This window comes from Danio rerio, chromosome 20, assembly GCF_049306965.1.
Source record: "Danio rerio strain Tuebingen ecotype United States chromosome 20, GRCz12tu, whole genome shotgun sequence".
Taxonomy (NCBI): domain Eukaryota; kingdom Metazoa; phylum Chordata; class Actinopteri; order Cypriniformes; family Danionidae; genus Danio; species Danio rerio.
The window spans coordinates 42629984-42651165 of record NC_133195.1 but is presented as its reverse complement, the minus strand read 5'-3'; the positions used below and the strand labels follow the sequence as shown (position 1 = coordinate 42651165).

The 21182-nt window shown below is 34.6% G+C and overlaps 2 protein-coding genes across 4 annotated transcripts in view; one reads left to right on the top strand and one right to left on the bottom strand.

Moving 5' to 3' along the window:
* esco2 (establishment of sister chromatid cohesion N-acetyltransferase 2) overlaps nucleotides 1–21182 on the bottom strand; it is a 365881-nt gene that overhangs the window by 342691 nt on the left and 2008 nt on the right. Inside the window, exons 4-11 of one of the 3 annotated variants that reach the window (XM_005160818.4) lie at nucleotides 21054–21132; nucleotides 19476–19509; nucleotides 18477–18618; nucleotides 18249–18380; nucleotides 17663–17752; nucleotides 14837–14980; nucleotides 14574–14758; nucleotides 8925–9420 (exon numbers count right to left, since the gene is read on the bottom strand). In XM_005160818.4, coding sequence (XP_005160875.1) covers nucleotides 9288–9420; nucleotides 14574–14758; nucleotides 14837–14980; nucleotides 17663–17752; nucleotides 18249–18380; nucleotides 18477–18618; nucleotides 19476–19509; nucleotides 21054–21132 — 939 coding nt within the window. In that variant the 3' untranslated portion in view covers nucleotides 8925–9287. 3 annotated transcript variants of the gene reach the window in all.
* Nucleotides 85–8350, top strand: pbk (PDZ binding kinase). The gene is given in 8 exon segments (NM_001002387.1): nucleotides 85–136; nucleotides 321–394; nucleotides 856–949; nucleotides 1848–1987; nucleotides 3343–3512; nucleotides 4802–4931; nucleotides 6019–6201; nucleotides 7504–8350. Coding segments are annotated over 7 exon segments (1020 nt in total). The 5' UTR covers nucleotides 85–136; nucleotides 321–324; the 3' UTR covers nucleotides 7737–8350.

Genomic DNA, 21182 nt, shown 5'->3' with positions numbered 1-21182 from the left:
GAAAAGCAAACGAAACGCACGCAATCATTGTTGTCCCACCACGGCCACTGTAGCGTTACGTACGTTTGACGTCAAACAAAACCGGTTAATTTCAAATACGGGCGCGTTGTTCGGCATATCCGGAGTTTACATAAATGTAATTAAAATAGTTTATATTATCTAAATGTCTCATGTTGCGATTATATTTTGATATGTAGTTTCTGCAGTTGTGTATTAGCGTGATTACATTAGTGTAACTTGTGTAACCTTTAAGGTTTTGTCTTGCTAATCGTGGCAATGTAAACAAAATACGATGATGATCTTTTATTGTTTCATTTTAGACAAATGGAGGCCAGCAAAGAATCACCGAGTGCCTTTAAAACACCTTGCAAGCCTGCTAAAGTGAAAAGTCCAGGTAGAGCGATATTTACATGTATTTTTCTATGATTACAACGTTTACAGACTCGGTAACAGATATAGGTAAAATTGGTTTTCTATTCGCACATTCGGACTTTCCCTTTAATAATATAATTTCATAAAATTAGTATTTGCAAACTAAATAGCGAAATCATATTAGCAGCCAATGACTGTCAAAGTACAACATTGTTCACAGTCAAATAAACAGTGTTAATTTTGTTTTCAAGTCATACTTTGATGCTAATTCCGATCGAGTATTCAAAGTAACATGGTAAACAATATAAAGACCTCTAAATAAACGAATGTGCGAATAGAAAACCAACTTTACCTCTATAATAGTGTATAACGTTAGTATCTAGTAATGGTCGTTTATTGTTTACTTAAACATTGAACCAATCTTCTCATTGCCATTTACATTAATTAGCTGCAGTGTCTTAAATATGTTGTATATATTATCAGTCAATGCTTGTGGGACCCCAGTCACCATTCCTGCCTCTCCCTTCATGAAGAAGCTCGGCTGTGGGACTGGAGTCAATGTTTACCTCATGAACAGGTAACGTTACATGCATTACAACTGATGACTACATGTTTGTGTGTTTAATAAATGCATGATAGATCTAAATGAGATAAAGTTGGTTTCATATTAGCACATTCTGGCTTTTGGTTAAAAAAAAAAAAGTTAAACAGAATTTTAAAAGGTTAAATAACGTTAAAGGTTAGCGAGTGTGTGCTGTTTTGAACGTTTTCATCCACTCTGGGGTGATATTGAGGTTTGGTTTGTCCACAATGGTTTGGTTTGTTTCAGCCAATTGAATGATTTTTGTCAACAAATCATATTTTGGCACTCATTTTGTGAAAATATTTTGGAATTTTTCAAAAGCATTACACTCTGGGTAAATGTACTACACTCTCTTTATGTTTGTGGCTGTTTTTGTTGGTAAGAGTTAAAATTTGTGATTTTTTTATTTTTATTTTTTTTTACTGTTGATTATCAGTTACATTGCAAAAAAATATAAAAATAAAAAATAAACATTCCTCACACAATAAAACCCCATTTAAAAGCCATAAGCTTTTTTTGCACACAAATGTGACTAATGGAAGTCAATGCAAAAACAGCCACGGACAAAACTAAAAGGTAGTCAATTTGAACCGTACACAAGGGTTAATTATAATGACATACTGTTATGACCACAACAAGACAACTTCTGACACGGTCCCTATATTGTTTACCATGCTAATTTGAATAATCAAGCTTAAATCGCATGTAATTATGACTACAAAACAACATTAGCACTATTTAATTGACTGTAGTACTTTGATAGTCATTGGCTGCTAGTATGATTCCCCTATAGAATATATTTCTGAAATTCTATTAAGAAGGTAAAAGTCTGAATGTGTGAATAAAAAAACAACTTTACCTCAATATAAGACTATACCAATATTCTCGTCAGGATGGGGAAACAGACTCATTCTCCATGGGCTATAAAGAAGATCAACAGCAAGTGTGCTCAAGGTCAAGTGAGTGTTTATCAGAAGCGTCTCTGTGAGGAGGCCAAGATCTTGAAGGACCTCAAGCACCCCAATATTGTTGGTAAATATCCACTTTAAATGTTACAATGTGAGCTGTATGATACTGGGAACAACTTGCATTACATTATATGGTTTTCACACAACATGTATTGTAATATGAACACATTTTCACCGGATGACTGGAATAAAAATCATAATTTGACATTGGGTTGGGGCGATTTTGTTGGGGAGCATATATGTGTATAGCATAGATAAACAAAAATGAGCAAAAATAAGAATGAAATAAACAGTGCTTTATGGTTTTCTGGGAAACCTCACAGTATTTAGGTACAGAAATGAAATTATCAAATGTGAAATAACACTGTATAGTCTGTATGGACTGTATAAATAAATCAGTACAGTAATCAGCGAGCTGATGCAGCTGCTACAGATGCTTTGAAGCAAGTTGTGAACAAATGCCAAATTCCTCCATCAGAGTTGAGTCCTTTTATCAACATTTACATTTTAAATAAGTGGGAAGATGAGTGGGATGCATTGGAAAATAATAAATTACATTAAATCCAAACTGAAATTTTAATACTCGATTTGTTCAAGTGATTTTTACCAGTTGTATTGGGCATACAAGATTAACCCGCGCCTTTTTACTTAAAGATGAAGACCCCACTCAATGTTTGTGCTGTAAAACTCCCCTTACTGTAAAACACTGTCCTGCTCTTAATAATTCCAGAAGACTTTTTTAATGAAATGAACTCTCTTAAGGACATTTTTGGTAAAGTGACACCAGAAACGATTTTGGAATTCTTATCATTTATTAAAACAAAAAAAATCTTATTTAATTTGTGTATTTATTTGTTTGTTGAATTATTTATTTAATATTGAAATGTTCTTGCCATGAAAATAGCCTTGGTTGCTGACATGGCAAAAAATAAAAAACACATTACATTGCATCAGTACAGTAATCTTTAAACTACAAATCTTCAGCCCAAATGCTTTAAACTATCTTAAAATGCTCACACAGTCACACTCCTTAAAAACAAATGCATTATTACACTCTGTTATTGTTAAACGTTGCAATAACTCCACAATATTGTATACTGTAGTGTTTGGTCAGTTGTTATTCCCACTTGACATTGTAGATCCTGCTTTTGTGACTGTTGGGGATTCATACATTGCCCTATCGATACTGAAATAATATATTGTGCATACCCAATTTCCATTAGTATCTGGATGCAGTCTTTATAATGCAAGGTGATATGCAATGTCAGATACAAGGCACTCAATGGAGCTAGTGACGTCACTGTGAGGCTTGGGGTTATTGCATGCAGCTCAGATTGCTTTGCACACAATGCACCTAAATTTAGGTAAACATTGAAACATAGTAAGACATTTTTAATTAATTTTGTTGTTGTTTTTAAGGCTTCAGAGCTTTTACCACTGCGAAGGATGGCTCGAAGTGTCTAGCGATGGAGTTTGGCGGAGAACAGTCTCTCAATGACCTGATTGAGAAGAGGAGAGAGGAGGGTCTGCAGGCCTTTCCAGTGGACACTATTGAAAAAGTGGCTCTTCATGTCGCTCGCGGTTTACTGGTACGCTTGTCATTAGCGATGTTTCCATCCTCCTATTTTTTACACATTTTGGTTATGCGCATAAAAAACTAGTTGATAGAAACCCCAAGATGCGCATCAATTTTTAATTGTACGTAAAAACACATGTGCATATCTGAGTAGGATAAACTTTTTATTCAATAAGAAAAGATGCACGTTGTTTTGGTCACTTTAAAATGCCTTAATCATCTCAGTAATAGTGTTATTACATTATTAATGGTCTATAGAATCAAGAGAATCTGTGCTCCGCGTCTCACGTCTTCAAACGCCACTTCACATTTACTGCGTGTCAAGATTGCCTTCTGAGGCATTTATTAAATGAAGAAAAGATTCACGCAACGTCTCACGCAACAAATAATAATAATAATAATAATGCATTTTATTTATAGGCGCCTTTCTAGCAACTCAAGGACACCGTACAATCAACAAGAGCAATAAAACAACAAGAGAAATAATATAATATACACAGCAATAGTGCAAATAAAATTAAGTATTAAAATCCATCTGAAATAAGTGGGTTTTGAGTCTTGATTTGAACAGTGTAAGGGAGTCAATGTTTCTGATGGCAAGTGGTAGTGAGTTCCAAAGCCACGGAGCAGAGCGGCTAAATGCTCTGTTGCCCATAGTTGAAAGGCAAGAAGAGGGAACAGACAAGTGGAGGGAGGAAGAAGATTGCAGGGTGCGATAAGGAACAGAAATGTGGATGAGGGCAGACAAATATGGGGGGGCGAGATTGTGGATGGCTTTGAATGTTAACATCAAGATTTTAAAGTCAATTCGAAAATGAACAGGTAACCAATAAAGCTGCTGCAGGACAGGGGTGATGTGATGAGAAGAAGGGGTTCTGGTGATGATACGGGCAGCTGAGTTCTGTAAAAAAATCAGTTTGTACTGTTGATATTTGGCGCCAGATATTCAGGAAGTGATGGTTTTGTTCACTTTGACTCGTTAGATGGAAACGCTGCTTTATTCGCGATAATATAGTTTTGCGCATATATTTAATTAGCATCTTTGGTTGGAAAATTTGCTACTAAGGCAGTATTGTGAATTATTTTTTATTTATTTTTTTATACATATTTCCATTTTAATTTTGCTTTGTATTTGTCTTTTTTACGTATTTTTCTTTTGTTTGTATTTATTTTGTTTTCATTTAGTGTTATTTTATTACCAAATGAAAGCTAAAATGAGAACATTTCTTGCAACTAGCTAAAATAAAACGAGTTTGTTTTTATATATCTTGTGTTGTTTATTTCGTTTTTTTTTTTCTTTAGTACTTGCACAATGAGAAAAAGCTTCTGCATGGAGACATGAAATCATGCAATGTTGTCATCAAGGGCGATTTTGAGAGCATCAAAATCTGTGATGTTGGTGTTTCACTGCCACTGGATGAAAACATGCAAGGTATGAAAAGATTTTTCAATTTAAAAAAATATATATAATAATTTTTTTATTTTATTTTAATATTTATTTCATATTAAATAAAATATCCCTATATAATGAAAGATATTTTTTGTTGGTATTGTGTATTATTTTTAAATCTTACTATTTTAATTAGGGCTGCATATTTAGTTTTACTGCGATGTAATTTATAATTTTACTTGATGACTTAAAAAGCTTAGTTTGGAAATGTTTCATTAATTTTGATCGGCTGGGATGATTGAGTCTTTTTCTATGCAGTGCATCTGCATACATCATAAAAAATTACAAGCAAAAATAAATAAATAATCAGTGCTTTATGGTTTTCCAGGGAGTCTAACAGTATTTATGTGCAGAAATTGATCAATCAAATGTAAAATAACATGGTTATTATTGTATAAAAGATATATACAATTTAATAATATCTTTATCTAATATATAATGTTTAATATCTTTAATAAATAGTCTAATCCTGCAATGTGACTATTGCAGATTCACAGATTGCGATATCGATGCTCAAGTGATGTATTGTTCAGCCCTTATTATTTAATCTTTTTGATTTAAAATTCCTAAAACATTTAAAATTTAATTTAACATTAGCAAAAGGCAAATTAAATAATAGTCAGTGAAAGATGATATGCATTTATTTTATAGTTCACAAATATAAAAAAAACAGGCCAGGGATGAAAAGTTGAAAACATTTCAACGTCCTTCCTTTGATCATTTAATGTTTTCTATTTCTTGTGTTTGTGTGTGTACATTATATTTTTTCAATCTAAAGCTATTCTTTTTATGTAAATATTTCTTATAATATTAAATATATATTTTTAAATTACTTTAAAAATATATATTTTAGTGCTTTAACATTTAATTTATTACTTAATTAACAAAAAATGATAGTATAATAGTAATATTATTAGTTAACATTAAATAAAGCTTATTTATAAAAAGTAATTTATTCCACAGATTTATTTCTATTTAGGGGACGGGGTTATAAAAGAGTTTTCTTTTCTTTGCATTTTTTGCCTCTTCCACCTGTTTTGAGTGATCAAGTTAAGCTATCTTTCTTCAGTGAGTGATCCAAAGGCTCATTACATTGGGACGGAGCCGTGGAAGCCCAAAGAAGCTTTGGAGGATGGAGTAATCACAGATAAAGCTGATATCTTTGCCTATGGACTCACACTGTGGGAAATGATGACGCTTTCTGTTCCTCACCTGGAGATGCTGGACACTGAGGGTGATGAAGATGATGATGGTAAACTTACTGTTTCTAATCTCTCATCTAGTGCTTAGCCTCAGTATGCTTTTACTGATCTTTAACCCTTGTATATTGTTCAAATTGACTACTCTTTCGTTATGTTCGTGGCTATTTTTGCCCCATTGACTTCCATCATAATCAGATTTTTGGCATTGCAGAGCTATGATATTAGTCATCTATTCTTGATTGTTGTTGTTTATCCCTGTTGAGAAGAGGTGAAACCTTTTATTTGTATCGTTGATCATCAGTTCGTACCATTAACCTTTTTGATAGTCATGGGTAAAAAAAGGTTTCTGGCTTTTATATGTTATACGAGTTCTGTGGAGTAAAAACCACAAATTACATTGTGCATGCATAAATACACTCACAATGTTTACTTTATTCTGAGACCTGAGCTGCTTGTTTTTTTATTTTCTCAGACATATCGTGGTAAGTGGACAAAGGTCTCTCACATGCACACACGCACACACACTGTTGTGGTTTCCAGCTGTTTCAAGAATGAATCAAACTCAGTCTGGAGGTTCTGATTATCAGAAGAATCTATTTTATTGAAATATTCTCCAAAAAAGCAGACATCTATAAGCAGACCTGTCTCTAGTATCTTCCCAGGACGATCTAAATTGTCTGTTCTGTCCATTCTTTATAGTTTTATACACAGATATAACTATATGTGTGTCAGTGTTTTACAAATAACCTCCAGCAGCTTCAATTAATGGTGACCCCACATATTTCTCAGCATGACACTCATCCTGCACACTCCAGCAGTTGTCACGTTTCTTCTCAAAATTCACCACCAGCTGATGCCCTTTTCCGTCAAAATACATGTCTATATAACTATTTATATACATTTATCCAGGTTGACATGTTCACTGCACTACATACAAAAACACAAACACTATACTTTATATAATTAAGTCAGAAACTGAGCTGTTTTTGCTCTGCAACTGATGATCCACAGTAGAAATTACCAATTTTAGCTCTTCCCAACAGAAAATACCACCAACAATTAAGACTGATAATATGCTGTGATGGCTTTGCAATCAAAAAATCTGATTATAATGGAAGTCAAAGGGGCAAAAAACAATCACCAACATAACGAAAGGGTAGCTAATTTGCCCCGACTTGTTGACTTTTTGAACATTTTCAAAGCATTAGTCCCAAGATTTGTCACCAAAAGTCATTCTATTTGCTGAAACAGAGCAAGTTGTGACCAAATTAAGACTCAAAATCAGCTTAGAGTGGATGAAAACATCCCCAACAGCACACAGGGTTACATGTCTCTCTCTTCTTTTTAAATAGACGAGTCATTTGAGGAGGATTTTGATGAAGATGCATATTATGAGCGGCTGGGGTCTCGACCGGCTCTGGACGCAGTGACTCTGGGAGGCTCTTATCAGAGGATGGTGGAGCTCTTCTGTCTCTGCACAGAGGAGGACCCTCAGAAAAGACCCTCAGCAGCTCACATTGTGCAGGTGCTGGAGTCAAACAGCCAGCTTTCCAAGCAAAACACTGAGGTAATTGTAATCGATTAAATGCTCAGTTGCATTCCTGTCAACGACGAATGCTGAAAATTCTGTTTCTCCGAGTCTGAGTTGTGTGTTTGAGGAAAAGAACATCATTTTTGTTTTATTTCATGCTGTGAACTGATGACATTTAGAGGATCTTTTTACAAAAAATAATTGAAAAGGTGCCATGTTTTCATACTCTAATGGCCATTTTTAACTTCAGAATGGTTAAAAAAGCAATATATGCTGGAATAACCCTGATTTTCATTCAAATCAAGTCATAATAATTGTTATTCGGACTGTTTTTTTTTTTTTTGTGGGGGGGGGGGGGGTGGAAGGAAAAACACCTGGAAGAAATGTTATCAGATCTTTTATTGAATAAAACAAATATTAACATTTTCCTGAACCCTACTTTTACTAAGAAATTGAGAGAAACTCAGAATTTGATTTATTTTTGGTTCCCTTGCTGTATGTTTACCTCTAGGGATTTTACTGTTTGAGATCTTTGTCACGTTGTAAATATGTTTCTGTTTAAAATGAGTCATGTTGCATAAGGTCTTATGTACTCTGCTGATTTCAGACATGCTCTCGATCATACTGTAACTGCAGTCAAATTTGAAATAAACTGTCTGTGAACTTCAGCTTGCTTAAGATTGTTTAGTTGCACAGATTGCAGTTTAAATATTGATCTACTGTATGAAGACAGTAAAATATATACATTTCCTACATGTTAAGTAATATTATGTAATAAAACATTTCCAAATGTTAGCAAAGAGCAAGAAATGTACATCTAGCGGTTTCTTCGTCTTGCTGACGACTGCGCAGGCTACTTGTATTATTCACTCACAAGATGCCGCCATATAGTCAAGAACAGCGGGATGACAGGCATGCTCTACCGGTGAAGTTGCTAATACTACCATATCTAGAAATAATATACTTTGGAATGTTGTGATGTCTGACCATGAAGAATGAAGTATTCCAGACAAAGTTATACATTTACATAGACGTATATAGTAAAGATCATTCATTAACCATTTAGCATTTTGGGGATTTTCAAAAACCAATTAAAAAAACAAAGACAAAAGAAATCATCTGTAAATTATGCAAACTAATGAGAAATATTGCTGATCTGGACTATAGGAAAATGTCTAATACATTGTAGAATATTTCATGCACCAACTTTTTCATGTATCCATTCAAAGAAAATGCAACAAGCAAAGTGAGCAAGAACATTTATTTTAAAATATATACAGTCTATAAGGGCAGTTTAACGAAAAGTGTTCACTTTACAAATGTAATTAATCACAGCAGCCTGGTTTTCCAAACAGAGACCTTGAGGACCTGCTAGCTCATAATGAACTGATTCAATAATCGTGCTGAAGTAAAACTCTGCCTGAAACATGAACTCAAGGTAAAACATCAGTCTCAACAAGTAAAACTTCACAGTAAAAACTGATTTTCTCTGGAACATTGATTAAACTGAACTTGACTTAAACACCTAACACTGCTTTCTCTATTTAAAAACTCTCACATGCATTAATAAATGCAGTCAAACAAACTAAGACTGGATTCTTTTCTTTAGCTGATGAAGTTGTACACCAGAAATGTTGGTGTTTGGCAGTACTTTGTAGCAAACAGCTTCCCTTGTGGCGTCGGGTCAGAAAAGGCTATTTCCTCTTTGGTCAGGTGACTTCCGTACATGAACGTATTCCTGAATCAGAAAAATAAAATCATTTAAATATACGCATACAAAAGCCATTTATACAAACTCCTACTATATAAACCTTTTTTTTTGCTATTAAAGGGTTAGTTCACACAAAAATGACAATTCTATCACCTCACCTCCCTGTCAATTTTAAACGAGAGACATGTTCAGATGGAAAACTAAAATATAATAAATGAATTGTGAGAGCTCAAATCCAGAAAGGAACCAAAACTTTCTTAAAACAATCCATGTGCCTTCAATGGTTCAATCATGTTAAAAATCTAGCACAAGAAAAAAAATCTAATAACTTTGTTCAACTGTTTCTTTGCTGTAACATGAGGCGCACATTTCCAAGAGTGCAGTGCTGTGCTCTGTATGCATGCCATGCTCAATTTCTACGGATTCTAAGTAACAACAGTTGAACAAAGCACAAACATTTGTAGCTTCATGACATTATGATTCCACCACTAGAGACACATGGACTGTTTTGAGTATATGTTTGACGTCTGGACATCAAGACTCAGTTCTACAAGGTCTTGCAACAAGATGAGGGCAACATGATCAATGACAGAAGTTTGGGTAAAAAATCATATATGGCAACCTTGATTACAATATTTCTTCTTAAATCATAAACAAGCCTTGTAATAATACCCAGTAATGGATCTGATAGGGTTTTCAGCATTTCGATGAGTGCCTTGTGTTAGGGATAAAGTACATCCAAGAGTTATCACAGAATAAAGCATGACAGGCTAATCATCCGCCCGAATAATATAAGACTGAAGGGCTGTATTCTTTACAAACAACCATCCTGGATGTATTTGAATCCCACTTATTAGATGGCTACTTGCCACAAAACAAGACAAAACATTGGCCGCTTTTCCACCATCATGCCAAAGTGTTTTAAGAACACTAGGATACGGGTACAGTTGTTTCTCCACTGAGCCTGGAACAGCGCAGCACGATTACAAACTGTTCTCAGCATGGTTAGACAACATTCATCCAGAATAAACTACACATTTATTATTTAAAAAAATTATACTGATCTAAACACTACAGATTGAAAAGGGTTTTATAACCATAGAGCAGTCTCTGACAGAGAATGACTGGCCCACCACATTCTTAAGAACATACTTTATTTATTAACGTTTTTATTTCATTGACTTGAATATAGTTAACCGTGTATGGTATGTTTACTAACCTGTCATCTAAAATAACCTATTGTTTTATTTGTTGCTAGAACTTGATTAATTTGATTGCCTTCTATCTAGGCAATGAGACCTTTATTTCGCCTGACTAAGCGTGAGTTTATTGGTATAGGGCTGCACGATTCTGGCAAAAATGTGAATCACGATTTTTTATTTTACTTTATCAAGATCACGATTCTGTGAATGTAAAATAAAGGTTAATATGATTAGCCTATTATTATTGTTATTTCTCAAACATATGGTAAACAACAATAATAATATTAGGCCTATGTGTAGCTCTACTGTTGCTTAAAATGCACAATTTTGTATTGTGGCAGACTTGAACAGACTTTCAGTATGTCCTGTTTGTTAATTCACAGTAAACATAAGACATCGGAATACAACTATTCATAATTTTAAAATTGAATTATTATATTTTAGACATGTGCTTGTCATCTGTCATTGACAACATTATTAGACCATTATATATAGGCTAGGGTTGTTATACTGAGACAGTAAACATTTATTTTCATGCACAACTCTGTTTCCGCTATGAAAGAAAAACCATATCAAATGCTTGTTGTAATCATAACTCTAAAATGCGATATGATCATTTAAATGATGTGCGCACAGGTTTCCCTTTCCCTTCCTAGTGCGTCTCATGGCTGTTGTCACTGTGAGAAAAACACGCACGCACACACACACACACACACACACACACACACACACACACACACACACCTGCTCGGCCCTCAAACGATAGCTCTGTGCAACAAACTGAACGTTATTTACAACTTCATTACCTGTCTTTCACAGCATATGCAGGTTGTGTTCACTAAAGTAAGTGTCATTTGCGTGCGCGTGCGCATTTTCGGCAGTAAACAAACAGTGCGATTTCGCGACCATGAATACATTATTACATGAAGACAGAAATGACATTTTGTGTGAATTATACTTCATAAATACAGTAGGTAACACTTTTAACACTATTTGAAGGTGTCAATGTTGCTGTGAAGACTTCTGCAGCCACCTTTTCTTCTCTCCTGATCTTGAAAATATAATTGGCTGAATCGTAGAAAAAGCTGAATTAGGTTCGCGTGTAGGGTCGAATCGAGATGGTAATCTTTTTTCGATTAATCGTGCAGCCCTAATTTGGTAGCACAAAAACACGCTCTGGTAAAGAAAACTTAACCAACGACTGCTGAAAGATTTCTTTCCTGCTGCGCATCGTATAAAGACACGCTTAACATTTTCGATGTCCACAATCCACAACAACATCCTATATCCATGGCACAGGAACTTGCAGACTCTTTGAACAAACACCACCTGAAGAATGATTACGGTGTGTTGTGATGTCAGCAGTCAACGTAGAAAGTCAAATTTATCTTGAATTTTTTGGACTTTGCTTGAACGCCAAGCTACTGTGGTATGATTTAAATTATAGCCTATATTTGAACCAATAAACAAGTCAAATGAATGAATATATTAAATAAATATGGATTCTTAAATGCCGGTAGTACTTTAACTCAAAATATCAATACCTTTTGACAAATGTTTTATAAAAAAAATAAAAGAACATTTTCTATCATTTGAGCTATAGGCATGTATACCATTCAGTTAAATATAAGTTGGACATTTATGGGGCCATGTAACACGTTTCTGTGTTTTGTTTTTGTTCTCTGTGATCTTTATTATGTACTGGGTGATGTAGCTACGCTAAATATTTTTAGTAAACAAGCAGGAACTCATCTATAGCTCGTTATGAAGACAAAAATTGTATTATATTTGATATCATTATCAACTTTTGATATAAAACCGCAGTCAGATTTAATTGATCGTTATGTAATAATTTAAGAGCTGTATTTTCTATTAGTGAAAGTGCAGACTCACATTTATTTCCGCCATGCCACTAATACAGATATACTATTATTGTTGCATTATCATCGTTTATTTTTCTGTAATGTAGAGATTTGAAATATACTATTTATTTCCCCTCCAGTCGTTTTCAATAATCACGTCAGAGTTTGGTCATTTTCCCTCCAAATAAAAGTTGCCCAGAGCCGCCTCTGACCTCTAAATAAACACGGGTGCTGTGACTTCAATCGTAGCTATATTTAGCCTGCTCTATACTAGAGAGTGGCATAACAGTGTTCAGTCATGCTTATGCTTTAGCTTTTCCACATGAGCATGAAAAAAATAGTTTTGGCTTTTATTTGAATTTAAATAAACAAAAAGAGCTGTTTACATCGAGTTACCGAGGCCATTACTGATGTGTTTTGTATAAAGAGCTCTAATGCAGCACGACAGTGGAAAATGAAACCGTATCTGTGCTGTCTGGCCCGGTTTGGCATGGTTCAGCATAAAGAACGGTTCAGCACAATAGTGGAAAAGCACTTATTGTTTTGGCCGTAATAACCTATTAATTCTTTAATTAAACACAAAGCTGACAAAAGCACAGCGAGAGTATACACTAACTTTTGTTATTATGCATTATTCAGCCACAAGATGGTGACAAACAGTCAAAAACACAAAGCTGACAGAAACTAAACTGGCTGGTTAACGTAGCATATATTAACTTAAGTATTACTGATTCACAAAACAGCACCAAACTGTTCAAAACAGCGGCGTGACAAGCAGACACTTGAATTTTAATGTAAGTTTATAGATATGAATGTATTCATTGACAGTCAAGATTAGAATTTGATTAAGTTCCACTAAATGACACGGACTCATCCGGGTAGTTATCTTAGGCCCCGTTTACACTAGTGCGTTTTAGTTTTAAAACGGCGTTGTAGAATGAAAACGATCCGCATCCACACTAGCGTTTTACCCAGCGTTTCTGAACTGCTCTCCGTCCACACCAAAACGCTGAAAACGCACATCACGTGACCACACAGACACACTCGGGCAAGCGCTCCAGCATTTCTACCCAGATGAGAGCTCTGCTTGTCGGACTGCTCATCAAGCATCTCCCGCTGGATCCAATCTCACTATATTTGCTAAACGTGATATTTCATTCATGTTGTTGTCTTTATCTAACGACATAGGCCAATTCCCTGACTTTGGTCATTGGAATCTATTAAGTTACTTGTTCACGTGTAACATGTTGGTTAAGCGCAAAGATAAGTTAATGATTAATCCAGGTACATTGACTGATCGCTTGCTTTTATTTCCTACAATGTATAAACTTATTGTATGTTATACTTTTATAATTATCGATTATTAAAACTGATATTCAGCAAAAGAGAGGGTGCGTTTCGTATTTTCACTGAAATTGAAAGGAGGCAGTTGTTATAGGCTCCGTTTTGTTATAAATATCCACACAGTGAAGATGACGCTCATATATGCAGCACGACGCTTCAATTTCTGCTGTCTGTTAAGTTGCTAATATTAAAAAGAAAGTAGGCAGTTCCTTAAATCATGTTTACATTTTATTGTTGAGAAAGTGAAACAACGTTGCCAAGGTGATGTGAATGAAGTTATAAAGTACACTGTTACCTTTGAAGATTTACGCGTGTCCTCGGTATGTTTTCCATATCAAACTGAGAAGGGGGAGACTGCAGCCTTGATCAAACTTGCGAAGTCTTAACTTACAAGAAGAGGATGCGAGACTGAACTGTGTGTGGGCTACTTAATATTGAGGAAAAGCCCCAATCAGATAGGCGAACGTTTGCAGCCCCGCCTCCGTTTTCAGATGTCTCCGTCTTTCCCCATCCACACTGAGACGGAGCAGCAGCGTTTTAGAATGAAAACGGCCTCTCCAGCGTTTTCAAAAAGCTCCGTTTTCGGCACTCGAGAACTCCGGCGTAGTGTGGACGGATGGAGTAACCGTAGCAAAACTTATGCGTTTTCAAACTAAAACGCACTAGTGTAAACGGGGCCTTAGAATAACATACCTGGGAATATCTTGACTGACCAATCAGAATAGAGTATTCCAAACAGCTGTTAAATAAAATGTGTTAATGCACTGTGTACCTGGCCGTGTCCAGAAGGCGTGTGGCAACGCTCTTCCTCCTCATCAGACTGAAGACCCAGATGCGACTGACGCCACAGAGGGCTTTCTCCGGGACAGTAGAGCAGCACCAGGTCCTGTGGTGCTCCATGAAGTCCTCCTTGCTCATGTCTTTTTGTTTCTCTTGCTGCTCCAGCACACGATAGGCCTACAAAACATTTGAAGTTGAATTCAGCTCAAGGTCACTTTTTAATCGTCATTTCAGTTTAGCTAGGCAAACAATCACCTGTCTAATATTCTCAGCCACCAGACATCCTACAACCATCCTGTCAGTGTTGATGAAGAGGTATGTTTTAGCAGAGCTCGGGCTGCTGAGGGTGATCTGCTGAAAACCCAGCTCACTGTCTGCAATCCGCCTCACGTCCTCTGCCTGGAAGTAAGAAAGAAAACACTAAAATATTAGTTATTAGTTACAGAGTTCCAACTCGTAGCCAAATACTAATTTCCTTGACTTTTACATTTCCGGGTTTCTCAGTAGCGAAAGTCATCATAGTTGGGTAAACTTAGAGTGCAGTGAATCGAGGAGTTTAACAATTAATTTTTTACAATCTTATTTGCTGAAATAAAAGAAAAACTCCACGATGGTGTTATCAAAACTTTCAGAAAAAAGTGTGAGACTGACAATGGCAGCCAGAGGAAATAATGATTTCAAATTTACTGTTGTAAGCTGTATTAGAAACACCTCACACAAGCAGCATTTTTTTTATTTATTTAATGCAAAGAGGATATAACACATGGATAAAAACATGTTCATACAAAAAAAACTAAATACTAAAAAATTTCAAGACTTTAAGATGTTGATGACCGTTAAACACGTAATAATAGTCTTGTGAAAAGGGTCAATAAAGCTTAATTTCCATGAACTATGAACAGAAAAGACAAGTGAAACCTGAAACAAAGCAATAAAAAAAGCACAACATAAAAAAAAGACATTTAATTTTTTAAATGGAAAGAAACATTTTAAATGACAAACAAAAATCTCTGAAATTACAATCAATTGGGCAAAAATGTAAAAATAAATACATCCCTGACGTGCCATGTCTGAATGAGACCTTTTAAAATTCCATGATATTCCACAAGAGCTCTGTATTGAAGTGCACATCTTATGCTTTCTTTTAATAATACATTTTTTAGGTTACCAACAAGAGATATATATTTATCCAAAAGTATTGCATGTTTTATTTATATCTTATTAACATAAATATTATAGCCTTTATTTTACCAGGAATAAAAGTAAAAATATTATTATACATTTATACACACTCACAATTTAAACGTACTAGATGAGTTATGTTGAAATATGTTAAATATCATTGATTTAAATAATAATTGATCTCTGAATAATCATTGTGATAAAGATAATACAACTACTCACTCTAGACACTTCAGAGTGACATTATATTTCTTTTTGGGACAAAATAACTCAATTGTTTGTGCACTGAAACTTTGCAGACATTTACTATTGCAGTGATATGTAATATGAGAACCATACAGGGTTCCCACGCTTCTTGAAATGACTTGAATTTTAGACATACGAGTTCAAGACCTGGAAAGTACTTACAAACAAACAAAAGTGCTTGAATTTAAAGTTGATGGTGTTATTTCAACAATTGTACTGTCCTGGTTTCAAAAACTGAATGATAAAATAAGACATTCTTCATTTAAAAATCTTATATTAAGCTCTTATAACTGAACTATGACAAAAAAATAATTTTTAATACTTCAGAAACCACATTTGAATATTACCAATAGTGAATTCAACTAATTGTATTAAAGTTCTTTAAACATGACTTTTTCTCAGTCGCTTTGTTGCATTTCTCACTACACTTTTTACATTTACACAACAGTTAATGCATTTCTCAAAATAATTAGTACAAACTGCAAAACCTAGTTGATAACCTACAAAAGTGTGTCACTTGCTCAAAATGGAGAGCTCTTTCCTCAAAAGCAAGTATTGATGTCAATAAAAGTGTCAGTATCAAGATGAAAAGTCCCGACACCATTGTTTATGAACAAGATAGTCAAATGGCTTTGTCATGTTTTCATTATGACAGTTTACTCTGTACATTTTTTCAATGCAAAAAAAAAAGTGTCAAATTTTGGTAATACTTGCTGAAAATGCCGAAGACAGCACTATATACTATTTGCATAGCCATTTGAAAACTACAGTAAAGTCGACATTACTGTGTTTAGTGAGGTATCCGAGTACAACACACTGAATATGTATGTTTCACATGTTTACTGCATTTGCTCTTTACAATCCTAATTTATTAACAGCAGTGTGCAAAAAATACATTTTTAATAAATATAATATTTATTTATATTAAATACATAAATATTTACAACAAACAAACTCCCTTTGGCTAGAGCTGTGCACAACTGTAAACAATATTGAAGTACATATTGGAACTGAACCTACAACAAACAGGTCTGTAAATCGTTCATCAATTTGTTCGATTTAGAAAACATTAAGGAAAAAATGTTTTTATAAAATTAGCTTGACAGATTTGACAACTAGTTCAACATTTGTGTATGTAATGACTGAAATAATGAAATGAGGACTATTAGTTTTATATGAAATGACTATTCAGGATTCAAAAGTTTAGTTCATCCTGACTGACATAGCATAAGCAAATAATAATGGTCTAAAACAGCAAACAGTTGTATATAAGCCATTGATGCAGGTCCAAAAGTATTTGGAGTTTGTTGGCGGGAATGAGAAACTGCTACTGTGATGTGCACAAATTACTTAACTGTTTAGAGAAATGCATTAACTGTTGTGCAAATGTAAATAGTGTTGTGAGAAATGCACCAAAACCACTAAGAAAAACTGTAAAACAGTTACATTTATTAAAAAAAATTTCACACTCAAAACATCATCATTATGACAATTTAATGTAAATATAAAGTGTAAGTGAGGGATGCATATATATACTGGGGGTTGTTAATTACAAAAGTGCTTGATTTAAAAAGTCCTTGAATTTGGTGCCCATGAAAGAGTGGAAACCCTGACCAAAACACTTTAGATTACAACCAGCCATCACCAGCGTACCTTTCTCGTGGCGTACTTGGGATCATCTGGAAGAACGAGAATGATCTTTCCATCCCAGAATTCTGCCACAACCCTCTCTTTTTTCCAGCCCTAAAAACAAACAAACTGATGTTGAAAAAATGTTCTGCAGAAAAACTGTTCAGCTGTAGAGAGAGAGAGTGGAGTCATTATAAGCCACATCAGCTTCCCTATGTCAAAAAAAAACTGATAATGTTCATTATTGTATAGATATCACTTCTATAATTCTAAACATTAACAATAACAAGTCATCAACAGCAATAAATACATAAGATTTATAAATAATAATAATATACAAGATAAAAATCTAAAACAGTTTAAGGGCTAAAGGGCTAAATTGTACAAATTTGGAAAGATTCATGTTAAAAAAATATTTCGTTTAAAGTCTCTCCAGCTAAAAATCATTGTCTGATAACATTAAAAATAGGGCAATCAATAAGAAAATGCCTCACAATCTGGTTTCTGTTTCATTACTGGCATTTTGGGGTTTCTTTTTTCCGAGTACACGTCCATATGTGTATCCAATATACGATCTGTTGTAATATTAATAAACATCATGATGGCTCACCACAAACTTAATGGTGTCCAGAAAGCGCTGATGGAACTGTGTGTGTTGAAAGTTGTCCTCTGGACTGTCTGTGCTGTACAGCATCCCACAGGATGCACAGGTAGTGGCTCCAAACTGCTTCTGACCAGCATCCTAAAGAGCAGACATGCCAACCATAAACAACAGGTCAAAAACCACAGATTGATTTTTTTATTTATTTTCTTATTTCTAATAGGTTGATCTACTCACGATGATGAGCTGGTTGTCGGTTTGCTTCTTCATCTCTCTCCTCAGCATGCTCCTCTCTTTGGCTTTAAGAGCAGGAGTTGCGGTCAGAGCTGAAGGAGTGCTGCTGTTCAGCGGTGGAGACAACTTCCCCTTTTTCTGAGGTCTAAAACAGAGAAATTAAGAGATAGATTAGATGGATAGATAAGATGCTAGGGCTGCACAATATTGGAAAAATCTCACATTGCGATATTTTGTTTTGCTGCATTATACATTGCGATATGAATCAAATTTCACCAGATTAATTGAATATATCTATTTGGAAAAATTCCATTTATTTAGAAAGATTTTCTATGCAGTGCGTTTGCATAAATTATAATAAATGCATATATTAATAAGATAGAGATGAAAATAAATAGCGATTTGTGGTTTTTCGATGAGTCTAACTGAAATTGAACAGTCAAACATAAATTAATATGGTCATTTTGTATAAATTATTTAAAAATGATAATATTTAATGTTTGTAACATTTTAATAAATCTAATCCTGCGATGTGACTATTGCAAATGCACACATTGCAATATCGATGCTCAAACGACATTGTGCAGCCCTATAAGATCATCACAACAGCTGAAATGACTGAATATAACTTTGCAGACATGAAGATAGATTCTGCCACACTATTCAGCTATACTCTTAAAAATATCCATGGTGAAAACTTTTAACACCTATAATAACTAACCTTCGCACAAAAGCATCTTAATAGCAGATAAAGGTTTTTCAGGCATTTAAAATGCCATCCACAAAAAAAATCTTTATTGGTTACAATATAATTTTCAAAGCAAAATGTTTTTGGGATAACCCCCAGAAATATTTTAGGATTTTATAAGTAAGTATTTCAATGGGTTAACTCTAAACACTAAACACTAAAAGGTTCTTTGGAGAACCAATTTTTCTTTGCTTGCCAATATAATCTTTAAATTTCAAAGCGCATTTGGGTTAAAACAAAAGGGTTTGTTTTACCTTTTAGTGCCAAAGATGGGATACACAGATGACTCTTCTGAAGAAAACATAATGATAATAATTAAAACATGATTAAAATATCATTTTCAGATAACTGTCTTAAAAGACACAGTATATGCATATATACTAATGCATGCAGTATTTTTGGATAAAGCTACACATTACATTTTAAAGATATTATTCACAGGGTTCCCACACTTTTATGAACGGCAGATTCAAGAACTTTTTGAAACACTGGTTCCCAAAGTGGGGGTCGGGACACCGTAGTGCAGTGGTCACCAAACTTGTTCCTGTAGGGCCGGTGTCCTGCAGATTTTAGCTACAACCCTAATCAAGCACACCTAAACAAGCTAATTAAGGTCTTGCTAGGTATACTTGAAACACCCAGGCAGGTGTGTTGAGGCAAGTTGGAGCTAAACCCTGCAGGGAGACCAGCCCTCCAGGACCAGGATTGGTGACCCCTGCTGTAGTGAGTCACGAGACACAGAAGACAATTCTTTGAAATCAATAATCTTTTGGATTTATTATAAAGTTAGAGGACTGACGAAATTTTTCAATTAACGGTAGCCCTTCGGATTACTAAAAACTTATGCGCATAAATGAGTAGGATAAGCTTTTTATTAGATAAGAAAATATGCGCATAAACTACGATGGAAACACTTTTACCGCACAAATGTCAGTATACGCATTAAAAAAAGGTCATGTGATTCTGTTATAAAAGATCATGTGATGATAAAAATGTGTGTGAATGGACAAACCAGCAGGCTGAGCACACTGTAAAACATTTGAAATGTTGTTTTGGTTGTTCTAAAACGCCGTAACAGATTTAATATTAGTGTTATTATACTATTATTGGCCTCCAGAATCAAGAGCGTCTGTGCCATTTATTAGTCATTTACTAGATAAAGAAAAGATTAACGCAGCTTCTCATACTGCAGCAAATTCAGTTTTTACTGTTGACATTTGGTGGCAGGTAATCAGGAAGTCACGATTTTGTTCGCTTTGACCTGTTGGATGGAAACGCTGCTTTATTCACACTTCTTTTATGCGATAATTCAGTTTTGCGCATAAAGTTCATTCGCATTCTTGGATGGAAACAGCTATTGGCTCATGAACATTTCCTGCTTGTTATCAAACTATTTCACAACTGTAACAAGGCAATTCAATCATAACGCAATGTTTAAACAGATATTGTAACATTATTTATCAATGTGTGGCTCTTTTTGGATTTTCTGAAGCTATACAAATGAAAAATGTAAAACAGGAATCTGTTGGGACCTTTGTTTTTGTTTACATCTAACAAAATGGTCTTTAAAGGCATTTCAATATGTTACAGAGTAGTTCACTCATTTCAGACCTGTTTGTGTTTCATTCTCTTTTAAAAAAACAGTTTTCTTTAAAATGTCTTTACCCGTATTTAACACAAAGAATAAAAACTCAACCAGGTTTGCCAGGCAGTGTGTATATACATTTAGGTACCCCGACTAGGAAAAAAATAATCCGATTTTGTAAGCTCCGAGTTCTGATTCCTTATTTAATTACGTTTATACACAGATAAATCATTAAAAGTTTATTTACCTTCATCATGAGAGCTATCATGATCTGGAAGCAGTAAATCACTCACATCAAACACCGAATCAGCTTCAGAAGGAGCGTCCTGGAAAACATTTTCAGCTTTAGAAGCAAAACAAACGAAAACTTTATTCA